This window comes from Carlito syrichta, unplaced genomic scaffold (assembly GCF_000164805.1).
Source record: "Carlito syrichta isolate Samal-C Ts95f unplaced genomic scaffold, Tarsius_syrichta-2.0.1 Scaffold308972, whole genome shotgun sequence".
NCBI classification, from domain to species: Eukaryota; Metazoa; Chordata; class Mammalia; order Primates; family Tarsiidae; genus Carlito; species Carlito syrichta.
This window is the reverse complement of record NW_007253068.1, coordinates 60,140-85,273: the sequence shown is the minus strand read 5'-3', so window position 1 is coordinate 85,273 and position 25,134 is coordinate 60,140. Positions and strand designations below refer to the sequence as shown.

The 25,134-nt window shown below is 39.0% G+C and overlaps 1 protein-coding gene across 4 annotated transcripts in view; it reads left to right on the top strand.

The window, feature by feature from the left end:
• Positions 1-25,134, top strand: part of EPC1 (enhancer of polycomb homolog 1) — a 113,144-nt gene that overhangs the window by 61,825 nt on the left and 26,185 nt on the right. For 3 of the 4 annotated variants that reach the window (XM_008066495.2, XM_008066494.2, XM_021716811.1), the window contains exon 2: positions 19,007-19,166. In XM_008066495.2, coding sequence (XP_008064686.1) covers positions 19,007-19,166 — 160 coding nt within the window. The remainder of the gene's footprint in view (positions 1-19,006; positions 19,167-25,134) is intronic. The other variant, XM_021716812.1, reaches the window with a different exon arrangement.

Sequence of the window (25,134 nt, the reverse complement as noted above, 5' to 3'; positions counted from 1 at the left end):
GGCCACTGCAGCCTCGACCTGCTGGGCTCCGGCGATGCTTCCACCTCAGCCTTCTGAGTAACCGGAATTACAGGCATGTGCTACCACGCCTGGCTGATTTTTTTATTTATTGTAGAGATGAGATCTCACTGCAGAGGCAGGTCTCGAACCGTGGGCTCAGGCAATTCACTCACCTCAGCCTCCCAAAGGCACGGGATTACAGGCCGAGTCACCAAGCCCTGCATAATTTTTGATTTATTGTAGAGACAGGTGTCACCAAGTTGTCCGGGCTGGTTTCGAACCCGGAGGTTATATATATAGCCCAGCCGAGACTATTTTTACTTTTAGTCTAAAGTGAATAGTAAGTGCACTGTATGTGCTATCACTTTTTAAATTTTATTTTTGGTTGTTATAGCTACATAATAGTTGTACATATTTTTTACAAACATAATGTGTAATGATCAAATCAAGGTAATTGGGATATTCATCACTTCTGGCATGTATTATGTATTTGTGTTAGGAAAATTATAATTCTAATTTTTTAGTTATTTTGAAATATTCAATAATTTACTGTAAACTATAGTTTCTCTATTGTGCCGAACACTAGATCGTATTCCTTCTGTCTAACTATATTTTTGTACCCATTAATGGTCCCTTCTTAATTCTTCCAAATCAACCTTCCCCCTACCCCTCATCCTCCTGTAACCATTATTCAACTCTAGCTTCACGAGTTCAGCTTTCTTTTTAGCTGCCATATATTAGTAAGAAAGATTACTTCTTATACTAGCCATATCATGGTATTCCACAGTTATTAATATCTTAAATATACACAAATCTTAGCACTCATACAAACCCTAAAGGATTATATTTTAGATGGATAAAACAAAGTATATAATAAAGTAAGTAACAACAGCTGGCCGGGCCTGGTGGCTCAAGCCTGTAATCCCAACACTTTGGGAGGCTGAGGTGAGGGAACTGCTTGAGCCCATGTATTCGAGAACAGCCCGGGAAACTTGGCGAGACCTCATCTCTACAATAAATAAAACCATTAGCCGGGTGCGGTAGCCTGCCCCTGTAGTTCCGGCTCCTTGGAAGGCTGAAGCCGAAGGATCGCTGGAGCCCAACAGATCGAAGCTGGGGTGGTGGTAAGTGCGCCACTGCCTTGCAACTTGGGCAATGGAGTAAGACTCCAGTGGAAAAAACAACCAAAACAAAAACCAAAAAAACCTAAGTCGTGATTGCTACATTGACTGGCAAGAAAGCAACATAGATAAATCTGTTATTTTTGATAGAAGAATGGGACATGATCAAATGTAGTCTAACTTGACACTTTGTTTCAACCTATTTAATCACATAGGCCTTTATCTCTCTGAATGGTAAATAATTTAGTATCTTCTGATTTCTTTGTTTTTTTTTGAGTCAGAGTCTCACTCTGTCACCTAGGCTAGAGTGTAGTGGCATGCCACCGCAACCTCGACCTGCTGGGCTCAGGCAATCCTTCCATCTCTGCCTTCCAATTAGCTAGAACCACAGGCATGTGCTACCAAGACTGGCTAATTTTTTGATTTACTGTAGAGATGCGGTCTCGCCATGTTGCTCAGGCTGGTCTGGTCTTGAACCTCTGAGCTCAGGCAGTCCTCTTGCCTCAGCCTCCTAAAGTGCTAGGATTACAGGTATGAGCCACTGCGCCTGGCCTCCTCTGATTTCTTTTATAGTAGATTTTATGATAGTACCTAAAGTACTAAGCAGATTCCCTTCTTGTAAGAAAATGCATGTTTCTGATTACTTTCTGTAAAAAGGAGATTGTTTTGCTTCCACATTTGTATGGTATAGTAAAATATACCAGATATAAGAAAAGTGTTGGGACCGGGCTTGGTGGCTCAGCCTGTAATCCCACACTTTGGGAGGCCGAGATGAGTGAATTGTCTGAGCCCGCGAGTTCGAGACCCGCCGGGGCAACTTGGCGAGATCTCATCTCTACAATAAATCAAAAATTAACCGGGCTTGGTATCGCGTGCCTGTAGCCAGGTACTTGGAAGGCTGAGGTGGAAGAATCGCCGGAGCCCAGCAGGTCAAGGCTGCGGTGGCCGGGAGTGGCCACTGCACTCCAGTCTGGGCGACTGAGTGAGACTCCAACTCAAAAAAAAAAAAAAGAATAGTACAAGGAAGCGTGTGTACCGAGTCTTGGGACTTAATCTTCCTCAGCTCTATCCTTTCATATCCAGGATTCCTAGACATGAACAACACTTAAACCTTAGGAACACTCCAAAGATAATCCTAAATGTGAAGTTAGAAAACCTGCTCTTATTTTCTTAAATTGGCTGGTGTAGTTTCCTAATGATCCTTGTAGCTGTGATGCTATTGATCATCTCTTCAACTGTTTAAAGTGCTTTTTGCTTCTTAGTATTCTGATTCTGCCTCTGAGTACCAGCCAGAACTCAGCCATAGATGGAGAAGGCAAAAGAAGATAAGAAGGTGATATTAAGCTATAGTAGAAAGACCTTGGGGTTCTGGAGTCAGACCTCAATCCAAACTCTGCTTCCATCACTTTGGGCAAGTGAGTTAATCTTATTGAGCTTCACTTTCCCTGTAAAATCGGTATAATAATCAACCTTCAGAGTGAGGATGAAGTATTTAACATAGGATCTGAACATAGTGGTTAAACCATTTTCCTCATTAAATTCTCTTGGTCATTCTTATCATGTACACAATAGAGCATGGTTTAGTGTCTTCCCCACTGATCCACCTTGCCATGACAAGACTGCTGAGTCTCGCAGGGGGTACAGTGACATGCACCTGTAGTCTCAGCTACTTGTGCCCAGGAGTTTGAGGCCACAACGTAATATGAGCACACCTGTGAATAGCCACTGCACTCCTACCTGGGCATCATAGTGAGACCCTATTTCTTTTAAAAATAAAATAAACAGATATATATCAAATGTCTGCAAACCTCTTCTGTAAAGAATCAGACAGTTAAATGTTTCAGAATTTGCAGGCCTTACAGTCTATGTCATCACTACTCAACTCTTGTGTAGGCAAAAATGTGCAAACAAATGTCCATGGCTATGTTCTAATAAAATATTTTACAAAAACAGATTGTGGGCTAGATTTGGCCCTTGTACTGTAGTTTGCCAACCTCTAATCTGTATCATTGACCCTAAAAGGTAGTTCCGTTGTGAGATTTCATACTCAAAATACTGCCTCCTTTTTAAAAAATAAACTTTGCTAAAATACCTCATTGTGAGTTGAAAAGTGAATGGAGTTGCAAGATTGTATTTTCCAAAATCCATAGTCCACTGTTAGAAGAGAATGTTTTTTGTATATCATGACTTAACATTTTAAGTTATATGTTTATTATAATGCTTACCATAACTTTTTAATGCTGTAAATTAAAGACTGGGTCTCATCAAACATTTAAATAAATCACATTAACAGTAGTCAAATGAATAATTAAGTAATGTTGAATTCTATATTACTTATTTGGAAGATCATAATGCATTTTGGCATTAGTAAAGCCCATGAGGATTCTTCTATAAAGAAATTGTTTAGCATTGTTTATCCTTGCCTCTATGCATTTTCCAAAATTATTTTATCACAGAACCCCTCACGTGACATTTCATAATATCTAGGAACTACTTTTCAGAAGACAGTATTCTGAAACTATCTAGTTTATTTAGGGAAATTAAGGGTCAGAAACTTTCATTGCCTTGTAAAATTTATGTGGTTAGTTACTTGGCAACAATTGTGGAAGAAAAACTTGCATCTCTCACTCACAGAGATCTTACTTTTTTTTTTGAGTCGGGATCTCACTCTCATCCATGCTGAAGTTTAGTGGCACACATGGCTCACCGTAGCCTCAAGCTCCTGGGCTCAGGCAATCCTCTCAAGTAACTGGGACTACAGGCACACACCACCATGCCTGACTTTTTTTTTTTTTTTTTTTTTTTAGAGATGAGATTTCACTATGTTGCCCTGGCTGATCTTAAACTCCTGGACTCAAGCAAACCTCCCATGTCAGCCTCCCAATGTGCTAGAATAATAGGCATGAGCCACCACACCCGGCCTGAGATCCTACTTTTTAAAAAAAATTCCTTCTGCCCTTAGCTTAAACTATTATTTGGAAACAATCTCAGTCACAGAAAAGATGCAAGATAGTAGTAAGTATATAGACCACTATATACCCTTTACCCAGATACACCTGTTAACACTTTGCCCATTTGTTTTAGTTTGTCGTCCTCCCTGCCCCATACACAAACATACATATTTTTTCCAAACCGTTAAAGTTGGCTACATCATGGCCCTTTACCCCTAAGTATTTTAATAGGTGTTTAATCTTTTATGATGTAGACATTTATGAAGAATATGGTCCTTTGATTTTTTTTTTAATAGAGTGATCCGTTTTATATTTGTCTGATATTTTCTCATTTAGATTCAAGTTTTGCATTCCCAGCTAGATTATTAAATAAGGTATATTTATTTTGTCCTTGTGGCATCACATCTAGAGACAAATGCATCTCTGTCTCACTGGTGATGTTAATTTTGGCCACCTGGTCAAAGTGTGGTCCAGTTTCTCCACTGTATAGTTACTATTTTCCCTATATGTACAAATGAGCAATCTGTGGGAAATGACATCCTTTTGAGAGTTAATATAGTAATGTTGTTAAGAACTCATGATCTGGAGGAATAGCTGGATTTGAATCCAGCTAACCATGTGAACCTAGGCAAGTTTACTGATCTGTGAGCTGAGTATGATAGTTGCTACATATTGAGTTGAGAGCTTTAAATGAATAAAATGAAATAAGACATGGGACACTCATGCCTTCTAGCATAGTAGTAAAACCTAAGGGTTCATAATCCAAAGCCAAAAAGAACTTCACAAAATCATTTCTTCCAAGTAGATTAATACTTTATCTAGATGAATGCCTTTAAAAAAATCTTATTATTGAAAAAAAAATTTTTTTAATTTGATTTGGAGTCTCACTCTGTCCCCCAGGCCAGAGTACAGTGGCATACTCAAAATCACCACAGCCCTGACCTTCTGGGCTTAGGCGATCCTTTTGCCGCAACCTTCCAAGTAGCTGGAAATATAGGCATGCACCACCACGCCCAGCCAATTTTTTTTACTTACTGTAGAGATGGGGTCTCTCCAAGTTGCCCAGGCTGGTCTCAAACCCCTGGGCTCAGGCACTCCTCTTGCCTCTGCCTCCCAAAGTGCTGGGATTACATGTGTGAGCCACTGTGCCCAGCAAATTTGTTCTTACTTTTGCTGTTCTTCCTCTGCTTGTTAGTCCCTGCCTCCTCTGGTATGTGTGAGGCAGGTTGTTTAGGGGACATGGAATTCCTATTAGAAATTTTTTTTCCCCTGGATTCTGACTTGCTTAGGGTTCACTTTCATAGGATTCTAGACATTTTAAAATCACTTCTACATGTTTTTTATGTTGTCATAGTGATAGTATTATAATTATAAAGAATGCAGAGGCGTGTAGATGGAGTTCAAGACAGGGAACAACATATACAGTTATCACTAGAAAGTTCTGTTGGAGACTCACTATAAGAGGAGTATGAAATTCTGAATATAAAGTGGTATGGTATTGAACTGAATTAATTAGCTAGAGCTAGATCATGAAGGACCCTATTTGCCGTGTCATTAAGTTTGAATTTCACCAGGAAGGCAATAGAGAACCAAGAATTAAGTGTGAGACTCTTAAAAAGACCAGTGGCAGTAGCTGTAAAAGGGGAGTCGAGAATAATGTAATACTAGAGGTTAGACTGCTAGTTGCTTCCTGAACTGTGGCAATGGGATGAAAAAGTATTGAGTAATTTCTAGTCATAAAACAAATAGTATAAGATCTGGTGCCTGATTTGTAAATGGGGAAGAAAGAAGCAAGAGGGAGCTGGAAAAAAGTCAAGGCTTTTGACTTGGATGACTGGCTAAATGATAGTGCGATGTACTCTGAAATGGGTGATACAGGAGGAGGAACAGATTTGGAGAGTTATGGATAGGGATGTTGGTGTTATGTGAGGAATACCTGTAGAACATATACAATAAGAGGTCTTTATACCTATGTCTGAAGTTCAGCAGAAATAGAGAAATAAAGATTTGGAATCATCACCAGCATACAAATGGTAGTTAAAGCCATGACAGTGGATGGAACTGCAAGGGGGTGAGTATGTACAGGGCTAAGGTACAGCTTTTGTTTGTGCTATTGATTATATAAGTATGTTTAGTTTTAGACAAGTGTTAATTTGTTTATTCAGTACTGCTGCTTCAGCGTGTTTTAACAAAAACATTTATATGTTATTTTACTGTATCAAATAAAGGTAGATGGAGATAAGACTAGCTTTCAGGGCTACTTTGTTTTTGTTTTTTCTTTTTTCTTTTTCTTTTCTTTGAATTGAAGTCTCACACTGTCTCCCAGACTGCTTGGAGTACAGTGGCCGCTCCCAGCCACTGCAGCCTCAACCTGCTGTGCTCCGGCGATCCTTCCAAGGAGCTGGAACTGCAGGCAGGTGCTACCACACCTGGCTAATTTTTTGATTTATTGTAGAGGTGAGGTCTCGCCAGTTGCCCAGGCGGATCTTGAACCCGCGGGCTCAGGCATTCTACTCACCTCAGCTTTCCAAAGCGGGATTACAGGCTGAGCCACCAAGCTGGCTCAGGGCTACTTTGGAGGCACAGAAACCATCAGCATAAAGATTACAGTCAAAACAACAGCTTTTGAGGCCTTTTAAAATTTAATTTGGAGGGGAAATACTTCAATTAGATTGTGGCTTTTTTAAGAGTAGAAGGAGATTCTAACTTTACTCCCTTCCTCTTTACATTGGCAACTGTCAGTGTAGGCTCTTAATAAGTACAGCACCAACAACCTGTCTAAAGGCATGCAAGGGGTACAAATAAGGGACATGAGAAGGCAAGGCCCAAGATTAGTACTGCCTAGGGATGCCCTTGACCCTGCTAGTTATTTAGTAATTTTAACTTAAGTCCTGATTATTTTGTAAGGAAAGTAGTAAATTGACAAATTTCACACTGAAGAGAAACAACAGAACTGGGCTATTTTATCTGTACCTTAGCAAAGGTCTTTCTTTTTATATTCTAGAAACTAAAGTAATTTTTGAGTGCTGAGCTTTAAGTGGGAGGATGGATGGAGTGAGATAGTTATAGAATCTTGTATCCACTTATTTCTTGTGGAAAGTAATGGCCAGGCACGGTGGCTCACGCCTGTAATCCCAGCACTTAGGGAGGCAGAGGCAAGAGGACTGGCTGAGCCCATGTGTTCAACACCAGCTTGGCAGCATCGAGACCTCATCTCTACTATAAATCAAAAAATTCGCTGGATGTGGTGGTGCACGCCTGTAGTTCTAGCTACTCGGAAGGCTGAAGTGGAAAGATCACCTGAACCCAGCAGGTTGAGGCTGCGATGGCCATTAGCATGCCACTGCACTCCAGCCTGGTTGACAGAGTGAGACTCGGACTAGAAAATAAAATGTAAAATAGTAAACATTAAGTTGTTCTTTTCCTTACCAAATACCCTCTGTCCTCTGTCCTCTATTAATAATTACTTAGCATCAGTATTTTAAGTATCAAAGCAAAATGTGTTCATTTTAATTTTTTCTTTGCTTTTTGGAAATTTTATCTTTTTTTTTTTTTTTTTTGAGTTGGAGTCTCACTGTCGCCCAGACTGGAGTGCAGTGGCCGCTCCCGGCCACCACAAACTCGACCTGCTGGGCTCTGGTGATCCTTCCGCCTCAGCCTTCCAAGCTGGAACTACAGGCACATGCTACCATGCCCGGCTAATTTTCTTTTTTTTTTTTTTTTTATTGCAGAAATGAGGTCTCGCCTGCCCAGGCGGGTCTCGAACCCGCAGGCTCAGGCAATCCACTCACCTCAGCCTCCCAAAGGCGCAGGATTACAGGCTGAGCCACCGAGCCCAGCTTTTATCTTAATTTTTTAATGAAGTCTATTCTAAACCATAATAGTTTGTGGACCTAAAACAACTGATGCAATTCATTGGCTCATTTATTCAACAAATATTTATTCAACATATATGTTATATGTTTGGCATGATTCTGTACATGGGGTGAAGCAAAGCAAAAAAAAAATCAAAATCAGCCAGGCTCGGTGGCTCAGCCTGTAATCCCACGCCTTTGGGAGGCTGAGGTGAGTGGATTATCTGAGCCCGTGGGTTCGAGACCTGCCTGGGCAGCGAGACCTCATCTCTACAATAAATGAAAAAAATCAGCCAGGCGTGGTAGCGCGCACCTGTAATTCCGGCTACTTGGAAGGCTGAGGCGGAAGGATCACCGGAGCCCAGCAGGCGAGGCTGCGGTGGCCGGGAGCGGCCACTGCACTCCAGTCTGGGCGACAGAGTGAGACTCCAACTCAAAAACAAAAAAACACCAAAATCTAGCTCCTACCTTCATGGACCTCCTTATATTTTGGTGAGGGGAAATTGACAGTAAATAGTCTATAAGGAGGTGACGTGCTAGAGGAGAATAAGGCAGGGTAGAGAATACAATGTTCTGGGGTTGAGGAGGAAGAGATTCTTTTTCTTTGGCAAGATTTGATTGTAAAAATTTTCAAATATAACAGTTAAGTTTCAAGAATTTTACAGGGAGCACCCATAGTACTCCACTGGCTAGATTCTACTATTAACATTTTGTTATACTTGCTTTATCACCTGTCTGTCCACCTTATTTTTTAAACGGATTTCAAAGTAAATTGCAGACATCAGTGCATGTTTCCTAACTATTTTAGCATGTATAACATTAGAGTTCACTATTTGTTTACTATTTTTTTCTATTTGAGGTAAAATTGACTAGCGGTGAAATTCACAAATAGTGTATATTAGCTGCATGTTGACAAATTTATATATTTACATAGCCCCAGCCCTCGTCAAGATAATAGTACATTACTGTCATTCCAGAAAACTCCTTCATTCCCCTTCCCAATCAGTTCCTGGTCCCACTCCTCAGAGGCAACTACTGTTATATTTTTCTGTCATAAATTAGTTTTATCTTTACAATTGTACTGTTATGTAAACCTGTTTTCATTCGAATGTTGAGAGCTAACTGTGTTGTTGCATGTATAAGTAGCTCATTCCCTTTTATTGCTGAGTAGTATTTTACTGTATGACCATACCACAGTTTGTTCATCTATCCTCCTATTGGTCAATTGGGTGGTTTCCAGTTTGGGGTCATTATGAATAAAGCTATTTGAATATTCTTTTCCAGGCCCCTTTGTGGGCTTGTGTTTTCATTACTCTTGGGTAAATATTTAGGAGTGTAATTGCTGGGCCACATGGATTGTGTATGTTTTTTCTTACAAGTTCTGCCATGCCGTTTTTTCACTAAGAATGTATGAGATTTCTAGTTATTCTATATCCTCACCATCAAATATCATTTGATACTATTAGAAAGTGGAAGCAGGGAACCAGTTATAGAAGGCCATTATAATGAGTCAGGCAAGAATTAGGTGTTTGGATGTAGAAAAACTAGGTAGTACTTGCTAGAAGCGTGTCCCTCAATAGGGTTAATGTTTTGGTTTTTAGAAATGTTATTTGAAAATAGGAAAGAGAAGCCGGGCTTGGTGGCTCAGCCTGTAATCCCGCACTTTGGGAGGCTAAGGTGAGTGAATTGCATGAACCCCCGGGTTCAAGACCTGCCTGGGCAACTTGGTGAGACCTCATCTCTACAATAAATCAAAAATCAGCCGGGTGTGGTAGTGCGCGCCTGTAGTTCCAGCTACTTGGAAGGCTGAGGCGGAAGGATCACCGGAACCCAGCAGATCAAGGCTGCGGTGGCCAGGAGCAGCCACTGCACTCCAGTCGGGGCGACAGAGTGAGACTCCAACTCAAAAAAAAACCCAAAAAACAAAAAAAAAAGAAAGAAAGAAAATAGGAGAGAGAATAATTTAATTCAGACCTTTTGTTCAAGTAACAATGGTGTCTAACTCTACATGCATAAATAATCAGGGATTTTTTTTTTTTACAGAATTAGTCATCGCTTATTTACCCATAAGGACTTTACACATTATTGCTGCCTTTAATATGCTGTTTTTTAAATTCAGTAACCAAAAAGGTCTAAATGTGGCCTTAATTGTTGTTATGGCTAAGTATTAAAGTTATTATTTGCCTAAATAAAAACTTAGTGCATAAATAAATATAATTTAATCTTTGTTTAGAAATCTACATATGTGACCTTGAATGGCTCTTTTTAGTTTGGTAATATTTATTAGAATTTACTGTAGAACAAATAGAAACATCTTGTCTTTTTTTGTGTTTTCTTTATGTTGATCCTTTTCATCTTTGTATAATATTTTATAAAATACTGAGTTCCTGCAATAAGCCAAAATATTATACTGGGTGCTAAGTAGATTATAAAGATAATATTATTTAGGTCCTTATCCTTAAAAGATTTACCATCCCCAAGTAGTACAAGAGAGTACATCTTCTGAAGGAAGATATACAAAACTAAATTAGACAAAGTCTCTACTTTTAAAGAGCTCACATTTTGGACATCAGTGTGTAAACAAATAGTTACAGCAGCCGGGCTCAGTGGCTCAGCCTGTAATTCCTTACCTGAGCCCGTGAGTTCGAGACTAGCCCAGACAACTTGGCGAGACCTCATCTCTACAATAAATCAAAAATTAGCCAGGCGTGGTAGTGCGTGCCTGTAGTTCTGGCTACTTAGAAGGCTGAGGTAGAAGGATCACCGAAGCCCAGCAAGGTCGACACTGGGGCGGCCGTGAGCATGCTACTGCACACCAGCCTGGGCAATAGAGTGAGACTCCAACTTAAAAAAATGAATAAATAGTTGCAGCACACTATCCTAAGTATGGAATGTAGTACTATAGGAGCACATATGAAGGAGAAATTCTTCCCAGAGGAGGCAGAGAAAAGATATTTTTAAACTAGACTTTGAAGAACAAGTGGGACTCTCCCATGGTGGGGTGGGGGCATGAGAAATAGTGATAGCAGTAGAGATATCCATCTGTGTGAGCAAAGACAGAGCAGATGTTTACAACACATTTACAAAACCTATTTCTTCACATAGTTCTTATCTATAGATAGCTGTTGTCACTCTCATTTAATAAAACAATTATTTTCTGACTTCTTAAATACTAGTGATATGCCTTATTTAGAGCCAGCTAACTCTTGTATTAACTACCCATGCATTTAATAGAGTTCATAAAAAGCTACTTAAAAAGACAGTATTTTTCCTGGGAGAAACACAAATAGCAAAGAGTAGAATAAAAGGAAAAGCATTTCTTGCTGGAAAAAAGAGAAGAAAAGAAGGGTAAGGAAAAATAAGTATATTTTGCAAATAATAAAAATATATAGCAGGGTAACTTGTGGAACATACAGTCAGATGACGAAACTAAGATTTTACTTGGGTCTCTAAAGCCTATGCATTGCTTTAGGCAGGCTAAAGTTATAAAAGTTGAGTATTTTTCTGAGCCCAGTACCACAATAGCAAGGCTCATGACATGAAAGTGTGCCTGTGAACTTTCTAAAGACCATTGTTCAGTCTCTTCAAATCACAACTAAGCCTAATTATTATAAATATTTTGTAATATAAAGATTCTTTACCTATCCAGGGTGTCATAAACTGTTAAGTAGTCCTCAAACATAACTATTCCCTCTTAAAACATCTTTCGCTTAACTCCTATTCCTGCAGATATTAGCTTAAATGTCACTTTGTCCACTATAAAAATCTGTTTTCTATTTATATTTCCCAAAACACATTGTACTTTTTCCTTCATAGCACTTACTATACTTTACAATTTATTTTCAGGACTCTTTCATTAGTGTCTGCCTTCCTACTATATCATGTAGAGCATATCTGTTTTATTTACCTTTATGTCCCTAGTGTCAAGTACATAGTAGTTGACACTCAGTAAATTTAAACTAAGTTAATTAATGAACAAACTTAAGCCCAGATATTCTGCTGCCCTGTATCTCTAATTTTTGTTTTATGCCAGCATTTCCCAAACTGTTCTAAAAATTCCTTTTGAACTATTAATGGGTAATTTCTGAAAAAATGATTAGGTGGCCATAGGTTTGAAATGGCTCATGAAGAACCACAGTTTGTATTAGCATGTTAAAAGATCACAGAGGTCCTAAGATTTAAAAAAAAAAAAAACTTAAGTTTTGAACCCAGCCTTCTCTATTCTCTATACTTTTTTCCTTAAATTATTGAACTCTTTGTTAGACTACCTGTTGATAATTTGAAATTAAGTATTCCAATTTACATGGCTTGGAAATGCTAGCCTATTCAATAACTGCAAGTAAATGTATTCAAAAATATCTGTTGAATACAGAACTCCTCATAATCTGAAACGTATTTCATTTGTTACTGGCTTCGCCATTTTATAGCTTCTCACTCAAAGCAAAAATAATGACGTTTTCACTTTATTTTATGGAAATAGATCTATATAACTTTGGGTTTTAAAAATATTTTCTTGACCGGGCACAGTGGCTCATACCTGTAATCCTAAGCACTTGGGAGACTGGAATGGGAGATTGCTTGAACCTAGGAGTTCAAAACTAGCTGGGCAACATAGAGAAATCTCATCTCTACAAACCATTTTTTAAAATTAGCTGAGTTTAGTAGCACTAAACTACTCTGGAGGCTAAGGTGGGAGGATTGCTTCAGCCAAGGAAGTTCAAAGCAGCAGTGAGCTGTTAACACCACTGCACTCCAACCTGGGTAACAGAGCAAGACCTAACTTACAAAAGAAAAAATTTCTTTACCTGCAAAGCTACAAGTATAATGAATGTTTTATTCTTAAAAGAAACTAACTTAAATGGGAAGTGTTTTATTGAACTTATTAATAAATTGCATCTTTTAAAAATTACCATTGTTTTAGAAAATCATGAAATGTACTGAAATTTTTTTTGTTAGAAAGTATTGTAAGTATCCTTTAGAAACTATGAGAAAGAAAAGTAGCCTTCTCTATTCTCTATACTTGACATGACGCCTTAATTATTCTGAATGTCCTACCCAGAGGTAGTCTGTTAACATAGGTATGCATTAACTTTTTATGTGCATGTATGTGTGCACATACAAATATACATGCATATGTACTCATTGAGGCACCATGCTTTGTGCCCAGCACAATTTTAGGGTAGTGACATAGCAAGGAACAAAATAGATAAAAATCCCTGCTCTCATGATACTTAGATTGTGAGTGGGAGGACAGATGGGTGACAGCAGTAAACAAATCGACTATATGACATATCAGAGGATGATAAAGATAAGTGCTATGAAAAAAATGAAGGAACAGGGAAGATTGAGATAGACAGTTTGGACTTTTTTTGTATGTAGATATGCTCAATTGTGTCATTTCTGTGAAATTTTAAACAACTTGAACATACAGTTTCCAGATCTTTTCTTAACAAATAAATTGATGGTTTGCCCATGTCCTTAATTATTCTGAACTATTTTAAGGCTCTGTATATTCCATTTTATAGAATATGGTCCATTTTCACACAGCAACCAGAGTGATGTTTTAAAACCCTTCGACCACCACTGTTCTTAGAAAAAGGACAAATCCTTGACATGATGCCTAAGACTTCATGATCTGGTGCTTAACTCCTAGTGCAGATGAAGTTATCCCTCCCCCACCTCACTCACCATGCTCCAGCCATACTGACTTTCTCTTTTTGGTCCCTCTTGTCTCAGACTCCTTTTATGGAGAGTAGCCCCCCTCCCCTTTTCTGTGGTTTTGGTTTCTGCAGTTTCAGTTACCTGAGGTCAACTGCAGCCCAAAAATATTAAATAGAAAATTCCAGAAATCAACAATTCATACGTTTTAAATTAGTTTTCAGTAGTAGCCTGACACTACACCATACCTGTATCATTCACCTTCATCCCATCACTTATAGACATTTTACCATCTCACATTAACACAAGAAGGAAATGGGTAAGTACAATACAATATTTTGAGAAAGAGACCACATTCATATAACTTTTATTACACTGTATTATTACAAGTATTTCATTCTATTATTGTTTTTGTTAATCCCTTATTGTGCCTAATTAACAAATTAAACTTTATCATAGGTATGTATGTATAAGAAAAAACATAGTGTATATAGGATTCAGTATCAGCAGTGGTTTCAGACATCAACTGAGTATCTTAGAACATATCCCCTGCAGTCTTTCCTTTTCAAGACTTGCCCTTGCCAAGCCTTTGTGGTATGAAACTTTTGCATGTCTTTTGTTTTCTTTCTTCTTTTTAATAAACCTTGTTTTAAAACTTGAAAGAAAGAAAGAGAAGAACATACCCATCACCTGCCCCCTCCTCGCCCCGCCCCCCCATAAGCTGCAACTACTGTACTTGGGAAGAAAGTAAATATGACTAGTGGAAGGTTATAGTTATCCCAACTGCTGAGGAGTGAGACTTTTTAAGACTTAGAGGAACTTAATCTATTTGTAGTGTTATTTTTATCTCTGGCCCTTAGTACTCTCCTCTTTATTATCCAACTTTTTATTGTAAAACTTTTCAAAGGTGTAGAGAAGTTGAAAGAATACTATAATGAACACCTATATGCCTTCAGCACAGATTCTACAATTGTTATATTTTACAGTATTTTATTCTGTAAATCCTATTTTTGTTATTGAACCATTTGAAAGTACGTTGCATATATCATGACACTTCACCTCTAAATGCCATGTGTAAAGTGGAGAATGCTTTCCTGACTCTTAAAGATATGAAGCAATTGTGTGAAACATTTTGCATAAGAAAACCACAAATAAAATTTTTTAAAGAGGTATGTATTCACAATATTAATGGTAAACAAAAATTTGATTTCATAGTTGTAAAAAATGGATATAAACATAAGGGAAGTTTTTTTATACACCCCACTGTTCACATGAGAAGATATAAATGAAAACCTTCAGCTGCTCTAATAATAAAAGATATACATTGGCTACCATGAATTCGCTACTTAGTATGTCTCAAGCATTTTATCTTGAGCACAGTCCCATGTGGGTAGGTATGCAATATAAATTTACAAATAATAAAGCTGTTGCTGGGAAAGAGTAAATAACGTGTCCCACTTTCCAATGTCATAGAGCTAGTAAACTGTAGAGCCAGCATTCAGATACAGAGCACTCTTGATTACAAGGTCCATCTTTTTGTTGTTGTAGTTCAGTCTCACTCTGTTAACCAGGCTGGAGTGCAGTGGCATGCTCACAGCCACCGCAGCCTCCACCTGCTGGGCTCAGGCGATCCTTCTGCCTCACCCTTCCAAGTAGCTGCAACTACAGGTGTGCGCTACCACACCTGACTAATTGTTTGATTTATTGTAGGGATGAGGTCTCACCAAGTTGCCCAGGCTGGTCTCAAACCCCTGAGCTCAGGCAATTCTCTCACCTCGGCCTCCCAAAGTGCTGGGATTACAGACTTGAGCCACCGTACCTGGTACAGGGTCCATCTTTTAACCACCATACTGTATTGCCTATAAAAATCAAAAAAAGTCGGGCTCGGTGGCTCAGCCTGTAATCCTGTGCCTTTGGGAGGCTGAGGTTAGTGGATTGCCTGAGCCCGCGGGTTCGAGACCTGCCTGGGCAGCGAGACCTCATCTCTACAATAAATCAAAAAATCAACGGGGCGTGGTAGCGCATGCCTGTAATTCCGGCTACTCGGAAGGCTGAGGCAGAAGGATCGCAGAGCCCAGGAGGCGAGGCTGCGGTGGCCGGAAGCGGTCACTGCACTCCAGTCTGGGCGACAGAGTGAGATTCCAACTCAAAAAAAAAAATCAAAATACATTAGAGGACATGCTTTATACCTAAAAAGTTAGTTTTATTATGATTCATCTGGAAAAAATAAATGAAATACCCAGGAGAAACCTGATAAGTTATAAGGAGGAAATTTATTACTAGATGATAAAATGTACTATGAGGCTACACTGTTTAAAACACATTAAATAGACCGTGCTTGTTGGCTCAGCCTGTAATCCCAGCACTTTGGGAGGCTGAGACGAGTGGATTGCCTGAGTCCACGGGTTTGAGACTTACCCGGGCAACTTGGCAAGACCTCGTCTCTACGATAAATAAAAGCAAATTAGGGTGTGGTAGCGCGCAACTGTAGTTCCGGCTACTTAGAAGGCTGAGGCAGAAAGATTGCTGGAGCCCAGCAGATCGAGGCTGTGGTGACTGGGAGCATGTCACTGCATTTCAGTCTGGGCAACAGAGTAAGACTCCAACTCAAAAAATTAAAATAAAGTAAAAAAGATTAAATAGTGGCATCAGAGAGTAAGGTAGAGCAGGAAAAGAAAAAAGCTTGAAAGTACTCAGTTGCAAGAAGAATGTATTATATGATACAGGGACTTTTTTCTTTTTTTTTTTTTTTTTGAATTGGAGTCTCACTCTGTCGCCCAGGCTGGAGGGCAGTGGCACGCTCCCGGCCACCATAGCCTCGACCTGCTGGGCTCCGGTGATCCTTCCGCCTCAGCCTTCCATATAGCTGGAACTACAGGCATCTGCTACCATGGCTGGCTAAATTTTTAAAAATTTATTGTAGAGATGAGGTCTCACCAAGTTGCCCGGGTGGGTCTCGTACCCGCGGGCTCAGGGAATCCACTCACCTCAGCCTCCCAAAGCGCGGGATTACAGGCTAAGCCACTGAACCCCAGCTACAGGACATTTTTTATGATTAAGGCAAATAGATTATTTTATGCATAGCATTAGGACAGGTGGCTCACTACTTGGGAAAAGAAAGGTAGATCCTTGTCTCTATACAAAAATAAGTTACAGATGTAAAAAATTAACTATTAAAAATAGGATATAAGCCTGATGGGTGAATTTTTTTTTTTATGATCTTGAGGTGGAAAGATGGAGTAATATTGTAAAATATTCATTTTTTGATCAACTTATAGTCTCAGTCATTGATGTGTTATGTTCTCGCCTTCAACTATCTCTCATTTGGACCGGGTAACAGATACCAGAAATAGTGAAACAAAATCAACATTCTTGAATGCTTTGTTCCTAATGCATCACCAGGAATAAGACAGGACAGATTTGCAAGGGAGTCCAAAAAATAAAACCTATCTTTTACTTGTTTACCAACACAGAGAAATTAAGGGTTAAGAGATTAATGATTCCGAGCTGGGAGCAAAATGTAAATTGAATAACATGCCTTGCTTCACCACTCACTCCTTGAGTTTGGCGTGTATGTGCTGGGAGTAGGTCAAAGAGTATTTGACCTTGAAGGTATCTGAGACTAGAAGAATATACATGTTAACTGACTTAAGCTGGACTCACAAAAGCACTCTGTCTGGGCATTTGGGGCCAGTAGGTGTGACAACAAACTACACCAGAGTATGAGAAGATAGAATTAGCCATTAAGTCACACTATTCCCCTTTTCCCCCATACATATACATACTTAGTTTCTACCAGCTCCCAGGAGCAGTTAGGCTTTTTGAGGACTTAGAATCAAAGATCAAATTGAGTATCAATGAGAAAAAGAGAAACAGTGCTTTTAAAAATGAGCAAAAAGAGCAGCATTTGAACCTAAAACAACAAGATACATAAAGATTTTTAAATTCAAAAGGAATGTTGAGAAATAGTTACTTCAAGGAATGATAGGAATGTATGTTGTAATATCACTTTCATTTGTGTTGTCCTACAGATGTTCTTACAAGTTCACAAAGATCTTGTACATAATAATACAGGGATGGTTTTTGGCAGCATTTGGAGAAAGACAGGCATTTAGGGTTTGTTTGTTTTCCTATCAATTCATGTCTGAATAAATAAATTATGGTACATCTGTGTAGTGGAATACAGTGCAGCTGTTGAAGCAGTGTAGTAGAAGTGTCAGTATGGAAATCTCTCTAGAATATAACAAATGAACCAAAGCTAATGATAAAGCTCTATATTGCATAGTACGGTGATTTTACATATATATTCAACTATTTACAGTAGGGTTCTATGTATTTAAATATATATTTATATATTGTTAAAATATTTGGAAGAAGGTAGGCATTCTTAACAAGGGCTACCTATGAGGAGCGGAACTTTTCATACTGCTGCTGTTTTTCCTCCATCAACTTGTATTTTGTATTTAATAGTTTGAATTTAACAAAGTGTGTTCCAAAATTCAGTGTTGATAGTTCTGAGTGAGAATAATAGTTTTATGACAGCTGGAGGTATCACAGACTAGTAAAAACTTCCTGGGTAGTGACTAAGCCAAACTTTATTTTGAGCACCTGTTATATGCCAGGCTTTATACTAAACATTTTATTCACATTTGTCCTATTTAAATTTTCAACCAACTCTATAAAGTAAATTCTATTTTCCTCTTGCTTGAGGAAACAGATTTAGAAGACTGAAGTTTTTTGCCAGGAGTCACAAACTGTTTCAGTGTTGGAGTTGGGCTCTAATCCAGACAGCCTGAGTCCAAAGCATGTGCTTTCTCCCCTATGCATACTCTGCTACTGTTTAGAAAGGGCTCTGGAAATTTGTAAGAAAGGTTATTACTCAAGAAGAATGACCAAGGTTTGATTCTGTGTCCATTTCATTCTCTAAAAATGGAGATGATAATCTCTACTCTTCTTTGAAAAGATCATATTAGTTTAATGAAAGTACCTTCTGAATTTGTAGAGTACTATATAGATTTGTAACTTAAGTCAGTTACACGTATACTCTTCCACTTTCAGATAGATTTTTTTAAATTTATAGTCTTCGTATAATAAATTCAGATGTCTTTGACTCTTATCTATAAAATGACAGGCTTTAATAGTTTTTAATCAACTTTTTGGAATCTCCTTGTACAATAAAACTCAATTTTGGTGTAGTGTCTTACCTTAAATTGAGGAAATATTCAGTGCTGACAAAGTTTTTTTACTTCTATTTAAAATATTTTTATTATTAGTTGTATTATTAACAGCGTGTTTTCAAGACCTACTTCTAAAACTTCTGTATTTTAAAAATACATGAGCAAAAACTTCTTTGTAAGGCTATATGTTCTGTTTGCTACTTTAAAAAAAATACGTAAACTTGCCTATTTTTCCCTCCTTTTAGGAACATCATCTTCAGCGGGCTATTTCAGCACAGCAGGTGTATGGCGAGAAGAGGGATAATATGGTTATACCAGTCCCGGAGGCAGAAAGTAATATTGCTTACTATGAATCTATATATCCTGGGGAATTTAAGATGCCAAAGCAGCTCATTCACATACAGCGTAAGTTTATTCTTTGAGTAATTGTGTTTTCTGTGTTTATCTTATTACATAACTTTACAGATTTTTATCTGTTCAAGAACATTTTCAGGCCGGGTACAGTGGCTCACACCTGTAATCCTAGAACTTTGGGAGGCCAAAACAGGATGACTGTTTGGGCCCTGGAGTTGGAGATCAGCCTAAGTAACATAGCAAGACCGCATTTCTATGAAAAATTTAAAAGCTAGCCAAGCTTGGTGGTGTGCACCTGTAGTCCCAGTTACTTGGGAGGCTGAGGTGGAAGGATGACTGAGCCCAGGAGATTGAGGCTGCAGTGAGCTGTGATCATACCACTGCACTTCAGAGTGGGATCCTGATTCAAGAAAAAACCATTTTCATCACGTGTTTCATTGACCAGCATCAACTTGAGAGTTACTAGAGTCCATCTTCAACATAAGATAGTGTTTAAGATATCTCTCTGACAAAAAAGATAGCATTTATCATTCTAGAGTTTTAGTTTCATCCCAACATGAGATCTTATGGTGCTTTAGACAAGTAGAATAAAGAATATGCTTCAGATATAGAAATTGTTATTTTCCTGTTCAGAATTAGTGATATTAGTGATCTTAAAGAACTTGTTAATATAAATAAGGGATCAACAAGCTTTTTCTCTAAAGAGTCAGATCACAAATATTTTAAGCTCTGTGGGTCTTTCAGTCTGTCACAACTATTCAACTCTTCTGTTACAAAAGCAGCTATAGAGAATACAAAAACAAATGACCATGGCTGTGTTCTAATAAAACTTTATTTAGAAAAACTGACAACAGGCCAGAATTGGCCCATGGGCCATAGTTTGCCAATCCCTGGTCAGTTCTAATTTACTTAATAGTGATGTGTTCTTCATTAGAATTGTTCCTTTGATAGTTATCACATTTGGTGATGAAAGGCTAATAGCTTGGGCCCAGTAGTTGGCGACTTAAAAACAGAAGTTGAGCCAGGCTTGGTGGCTCAGCATGTAATCCCGTGCCTTTGGGAGGCTGAGGTGAGTGGATTGCCTGAGCCCACGGGTTCGAGACCCGCCTGGGCAATTTGGCGAGACCTCATCTCTACAATAAATCAAAAAATTAGCCAGGCGTGGTAGCGCATGCCTGTAGTTCCAACTACTCGGAAGGCTGAGGCGGAAAGATCGCCAGAGCCCAGCAGGTCGAGGCTGCGGTGGCCGGGAGCGTGCTACTGTCCTCCAGCCTGGGTGACAGAGTGAGACTCCAACTCAAAAAAAAAAAAAATAAAACAGATAGTTGAAAAGTTAGTAAGGACAAATTCCTGCTGCTTTCTTTGTGTTCTTTACCTTTATGAATAAAAAGTTTTTCTAAGGGCCCATTTAAGCATTTTTAGGGCAGTGTAACCTATTTTGTTTTGTATTATTCTTTGAATCACATAGAGAAACCAGTTTTAATTAGTTTCTAACTCATGGCACGTGTTTACTTTTTTTTTTTTTGAGTTGGAGTCTCACTCCTTTGCTCAGGTTGGAGTACAGTGGCATGCATGCTCACAGCCACTCCATCGTCCACCAGGCTTGAGTGCAGTGGCACTTACGCTCATGGCCACCCCAGCATCAACCTTCTGGGTTCCAGCAATCCTTCTACCTCAGCCTTCTGAGTAGCTGGAACTGCAGGTATGCCCCACCCATGCCTGCCTAATTTTTTGATTTATTGTAGAGACGAGGTCTCCAAATTGCCCAGGCTGGTCTTGAAACTCCGGACTCAGGCAATCCACTCGCCTCAGTCTCCCAAAGTGCTGATTACAGGGTGAGCCACTGAGCCCGGCCATGTGTTTACTTTTATACCCACATGTTGAGTTACATTTAAAAGACAGATACAAACATCATATGTTCAATAGATATTAGAGTCTAAAATACTGTTTTCTGACTAGCGCTGTGGCTCAAGCCTGTAATCCCAGCACTTTGGGAGACTGAGGTGAGAGGATTGCCTGAGTCCAGAGTTTCAAGACCAGCCTGGGCAATTTGGAGACCTCCTCTCTACAATAAATCAAAAAATTAGGCAGGCATGGGTGGGGCATACCTGCAGTTCCAGCTACTTGGAAGGCTGAGGTGGAAGAACCGCCTGAGCCTAGCAGATTGATGCTGTGGTGGCCATGAGCGTGCTACTCCACTCTAACCTGAGCGACGGAGTGAGACTCCAACTCAAAAAGAAAATTGTTTTCTGGAAACTCATGTCACTGTGAATCTGAAAGCTATGTGGATCTGATCTCTCCCCATATGTGTTAATTAAAACCACATTTTATTCCACTGCTGCAGGCAATATTATCTTATAAATGCATGCTTTTATGGTGAAGCAAGATTGAATAAAGTACAATAAATTACAACCAATTTATATTATTACTATCAGAAAAAAATTTGAATGCATGTCTTAAACATGACCTACTTATTGACTGTCAGATTCTGCAAAACACATTTTACTGTTAGCTAATGAATTATGTGTGGTCAGTAAAGTCATAAGTTACTATATTGAAAAAGAAATTGTTGTAATGAAATAATAGTAATAAAACAGCAGAATTGAAGCTTATTTTGGAGAAACATTTTTAATCAGTAGTAGTCTTTTTTGTACTCTGTCTTGTCTGGTTTGGGTATCAGAGTAATATTGGCATCATAAAATGAGTTAGAAAGTATTTCCTCTTTTTCTGTTTTCTAGAAGAATTTGTTGTTAGAATTGATGTTAATTTATTTAAAATGGTTATTGGCTTTTATCATACTACAGTAAATGAGGAAAAACTATAGCATTAATTTCTGCAAAGATAAGAATCCTGACTGTTAGATGATTTAGTAAGTGCTTATTAAGAGTACATTGCCAGGCCAGTCTCGGTGGCTCAGCCTGTAATCCCAACACTTTGGGAGGCCGAAGTGAGTGGATTGCCTGAGCCCCGTGGGTTCGAAACCAGCCCGGGCAATTTGGCGAGACCTTGTCTCTACAATAAAAATCAAAAAAATTACCCATACGTGGTAGCGCGCACCTGTAGTTCCGGCTTCTTGAAAGGCTGAGGCGGAAGGATCAGTGGAGCCCAGCAAGTCGACGAGTGTGCCTGCACTCCAGCCTGGGTGACAGAGTGAGACTCCAACTCAAAAAAAAAAAAGTACTTTGCCACTGGGCATGGTGGCTCACATCTATAATCCCAGCACTTTGGGAGGTGGAAGTGAGAGAATTGCCTGAACCCAAGGGTTCGAGACCAGCCTGGACAACTTAACGAACCCTTGTCTCTACAATAAATTTAAAAATTAGCCAGGTGTGGTGGTGTGTGCCTGTAGTTACAGCTACTTGGAAGGCTGAAGAGGAAGGATTATCTGAGCCCAGCAGACTGAGGCTGCAATGGCTGTGAGCATGCCACTGCACTCCAGCCTGGGCAACAGAGTAAGTCTCCAACTCAAAAAAAAACACATTGCCTTGCATTATTTAGGAACTACATATAAGTGAACTGGTTCATTTCAATTCCCCTAATTTCTAATTTCTAAAGCTCCTAAACTAGTGTGATGTGAAATCTTCCCTGGAGTTTTTAAGCTGTTAATTAACATTCCCCGAAAAGGCCGTGATCAAATATGTTTGAGAATTATTGCATACTCTATTCTTGTCTACAGCTCAGAATCACAGTGTATATTACTACTGTATTTTCCAAATGTGTTTATTGCATGCTATCTGTTAACATTTCATTGAATTAACTTAGAAAATTTCAGCTCTATTTTTGTCTTCAACTGGCTTAGGAAAGAGGTCATCATTTTCTCCCTTTTATCCTAGTCAGAGCTCTGCAGGAGATGCCATGTTAAAATCATTATCCTCTTTAGTTCCAGTCTGTAGGCAGCTTCTAAGCTATTTTACAAGTGCTGCTGCTACTCAACATCTCCTGATACAAAGGGTCTTAATGTTACCTCTCTTTAGATTAGTAATCCTTATTAAGGCTTCTTGATTATACAGCTAGGACTTCTTTCTAGGACAAAACAGTGCTGCCCAGAACAGACAGACACGAATATCTCCTCCCCCTGAGTCTCAAGGCTCTCCTGTTAATACTCAAAACATTTTTTAAAAGGATAGTCAGGTATATATTTTTTATATGCATATATGTGTGTGTGGGTGTATATATAGGCATATACATTTCTAGTTCTCTCCCCTGAAAGGGCCAAGAAGCAAAAATAAGCACACGTGTCACCTTTTCTCTAGTTTATTCCCCCACTAAATGGCAGCAGGAATCCTCAAAGAAGTGGCTGATTTCAGGGCAGGGCAAGATAAGTACAGAATGACCTTGGAACATCTTGTAAACCAGGAGTTAAGTACTGAAAAAAATGATGGGAGCATGTCATAAGACACAAATTTCCACTGGCTAATTCTGAGACAGTTTGGGCAGCAAAGTATAATAATAAATTATAAATTACTGAAAAAGTAGGAATCCATGAATCCATACTGATAATAAATAAATAAATAAATGATAAGTGGGGAGAATAGCCATCCCATGCTTACAGTAGAATGCCAAGAGTTGAATGATATAGAATGGAAAGAATGCTAGAATTGGAAAATTATTTTTCCAGTTAATCAAGGTTAGGTCACACTGGAATCATCATTGTATTCTCAATATGAGAGGAAATTTTTATGAGAAGGATATTTGCAAGACTTAAAGCTCTCCCCACGAACTGCTTATTGGTTACAGGGAAAGATAAACATTTGGTTATTCAGTGAAATAATTGGGCAGCTTCTTGACTTCTTGGCTTCACTTATGATGAACACTGTATGCCTCCAGATGTGATACTCTGAGAAGGACTAAAAATATTTAGTATGCAGTATTCTAGCCAAGAATGCATAATTTAATTTAATTAGGGATAGGGAAAAAAATTAGATGGACACAAAAATGAGGAATGTGCTAATAATAATAATAATAATAGAGGCCTGAGGAAGGGGACATCGTCTTCAAAAGAGATCAGTGTCTTAAAAAACAAAAGTGAGCCAGGCTCGGTGGCTCAGCCTGTAATCCTGCACCTTGGGAGGCTGAAGTGAGTGAATTGCCTGAGCCCGCGGGTTCAAGACCCACCTGGGCAACTTGGTGAGACCTCATCTCTACAATAAATCAAAAAATTAGCCGGGCATGGTAGCGCGCACCTGTAATTCCAGCTACTTGGAAGGCTGAGGTGGAAGGATCGCCGGAGCCCAGCAGGTTGAGGCTGCGGTGGCCGGGAGCGGCCACTGCACTCTAGTCTGGGTGACAGAGTGAGACTCCAACTCAAAAAAAAAAGAGAAGAGACAACCCATTTACCTGTTTTTTTATACTCTTATTTTCTATTTAGAACACATCCAATAGTGTCACCTAGAAAATCTAAAGCCACTCCTGTTTCTAGGGCCATAATATTACTGAATAATAAAGATTACAGATTGAATACCCTAATCTGAAAAGTAAAAATCTGAAATGCTTCAGTATTCAAAACTCTTGATGGCACAAGTGAAACATTCCACACCTGACCTCAAATAATGGGTTGCAGCCAAAACTTTGCAAAATTATTAAAAGTATTGTATAAAATTACCTTCATGCTTTATACGAGGAGGGACCCCAAAAACCTGGAATTATCTTTTGGAGGGTGAGCTCCTTGTGGTACATTTGGAATGTATTCCCTATGGAATCAAATGGTCAACCAAAGTTTGTATCTAGAAGTTTTGAGAAGGTTGCTGACAATTTGCAGAAGAAGTGTTCTGAGTTGTGGCAAACAGGTAACTGGTTCTTCTACCATGACAATGCACCTGCCCACACTGTGCTGAGTGTTCGGCAGTTTTGACCCAAGAAGACATGACCCCTGTGCCCCACCACCCTCCCTGTTCAACCAGTCTCACCCCAAGCAACTTTTTTTGTTGTTTCACTGGATGAAAAAAATCCTCAAAAAGAGACTTGCCAATGTGAAAGAGGTGAAGCAAAAAATGGCAGAACCACTAAAAGACATCAAAAT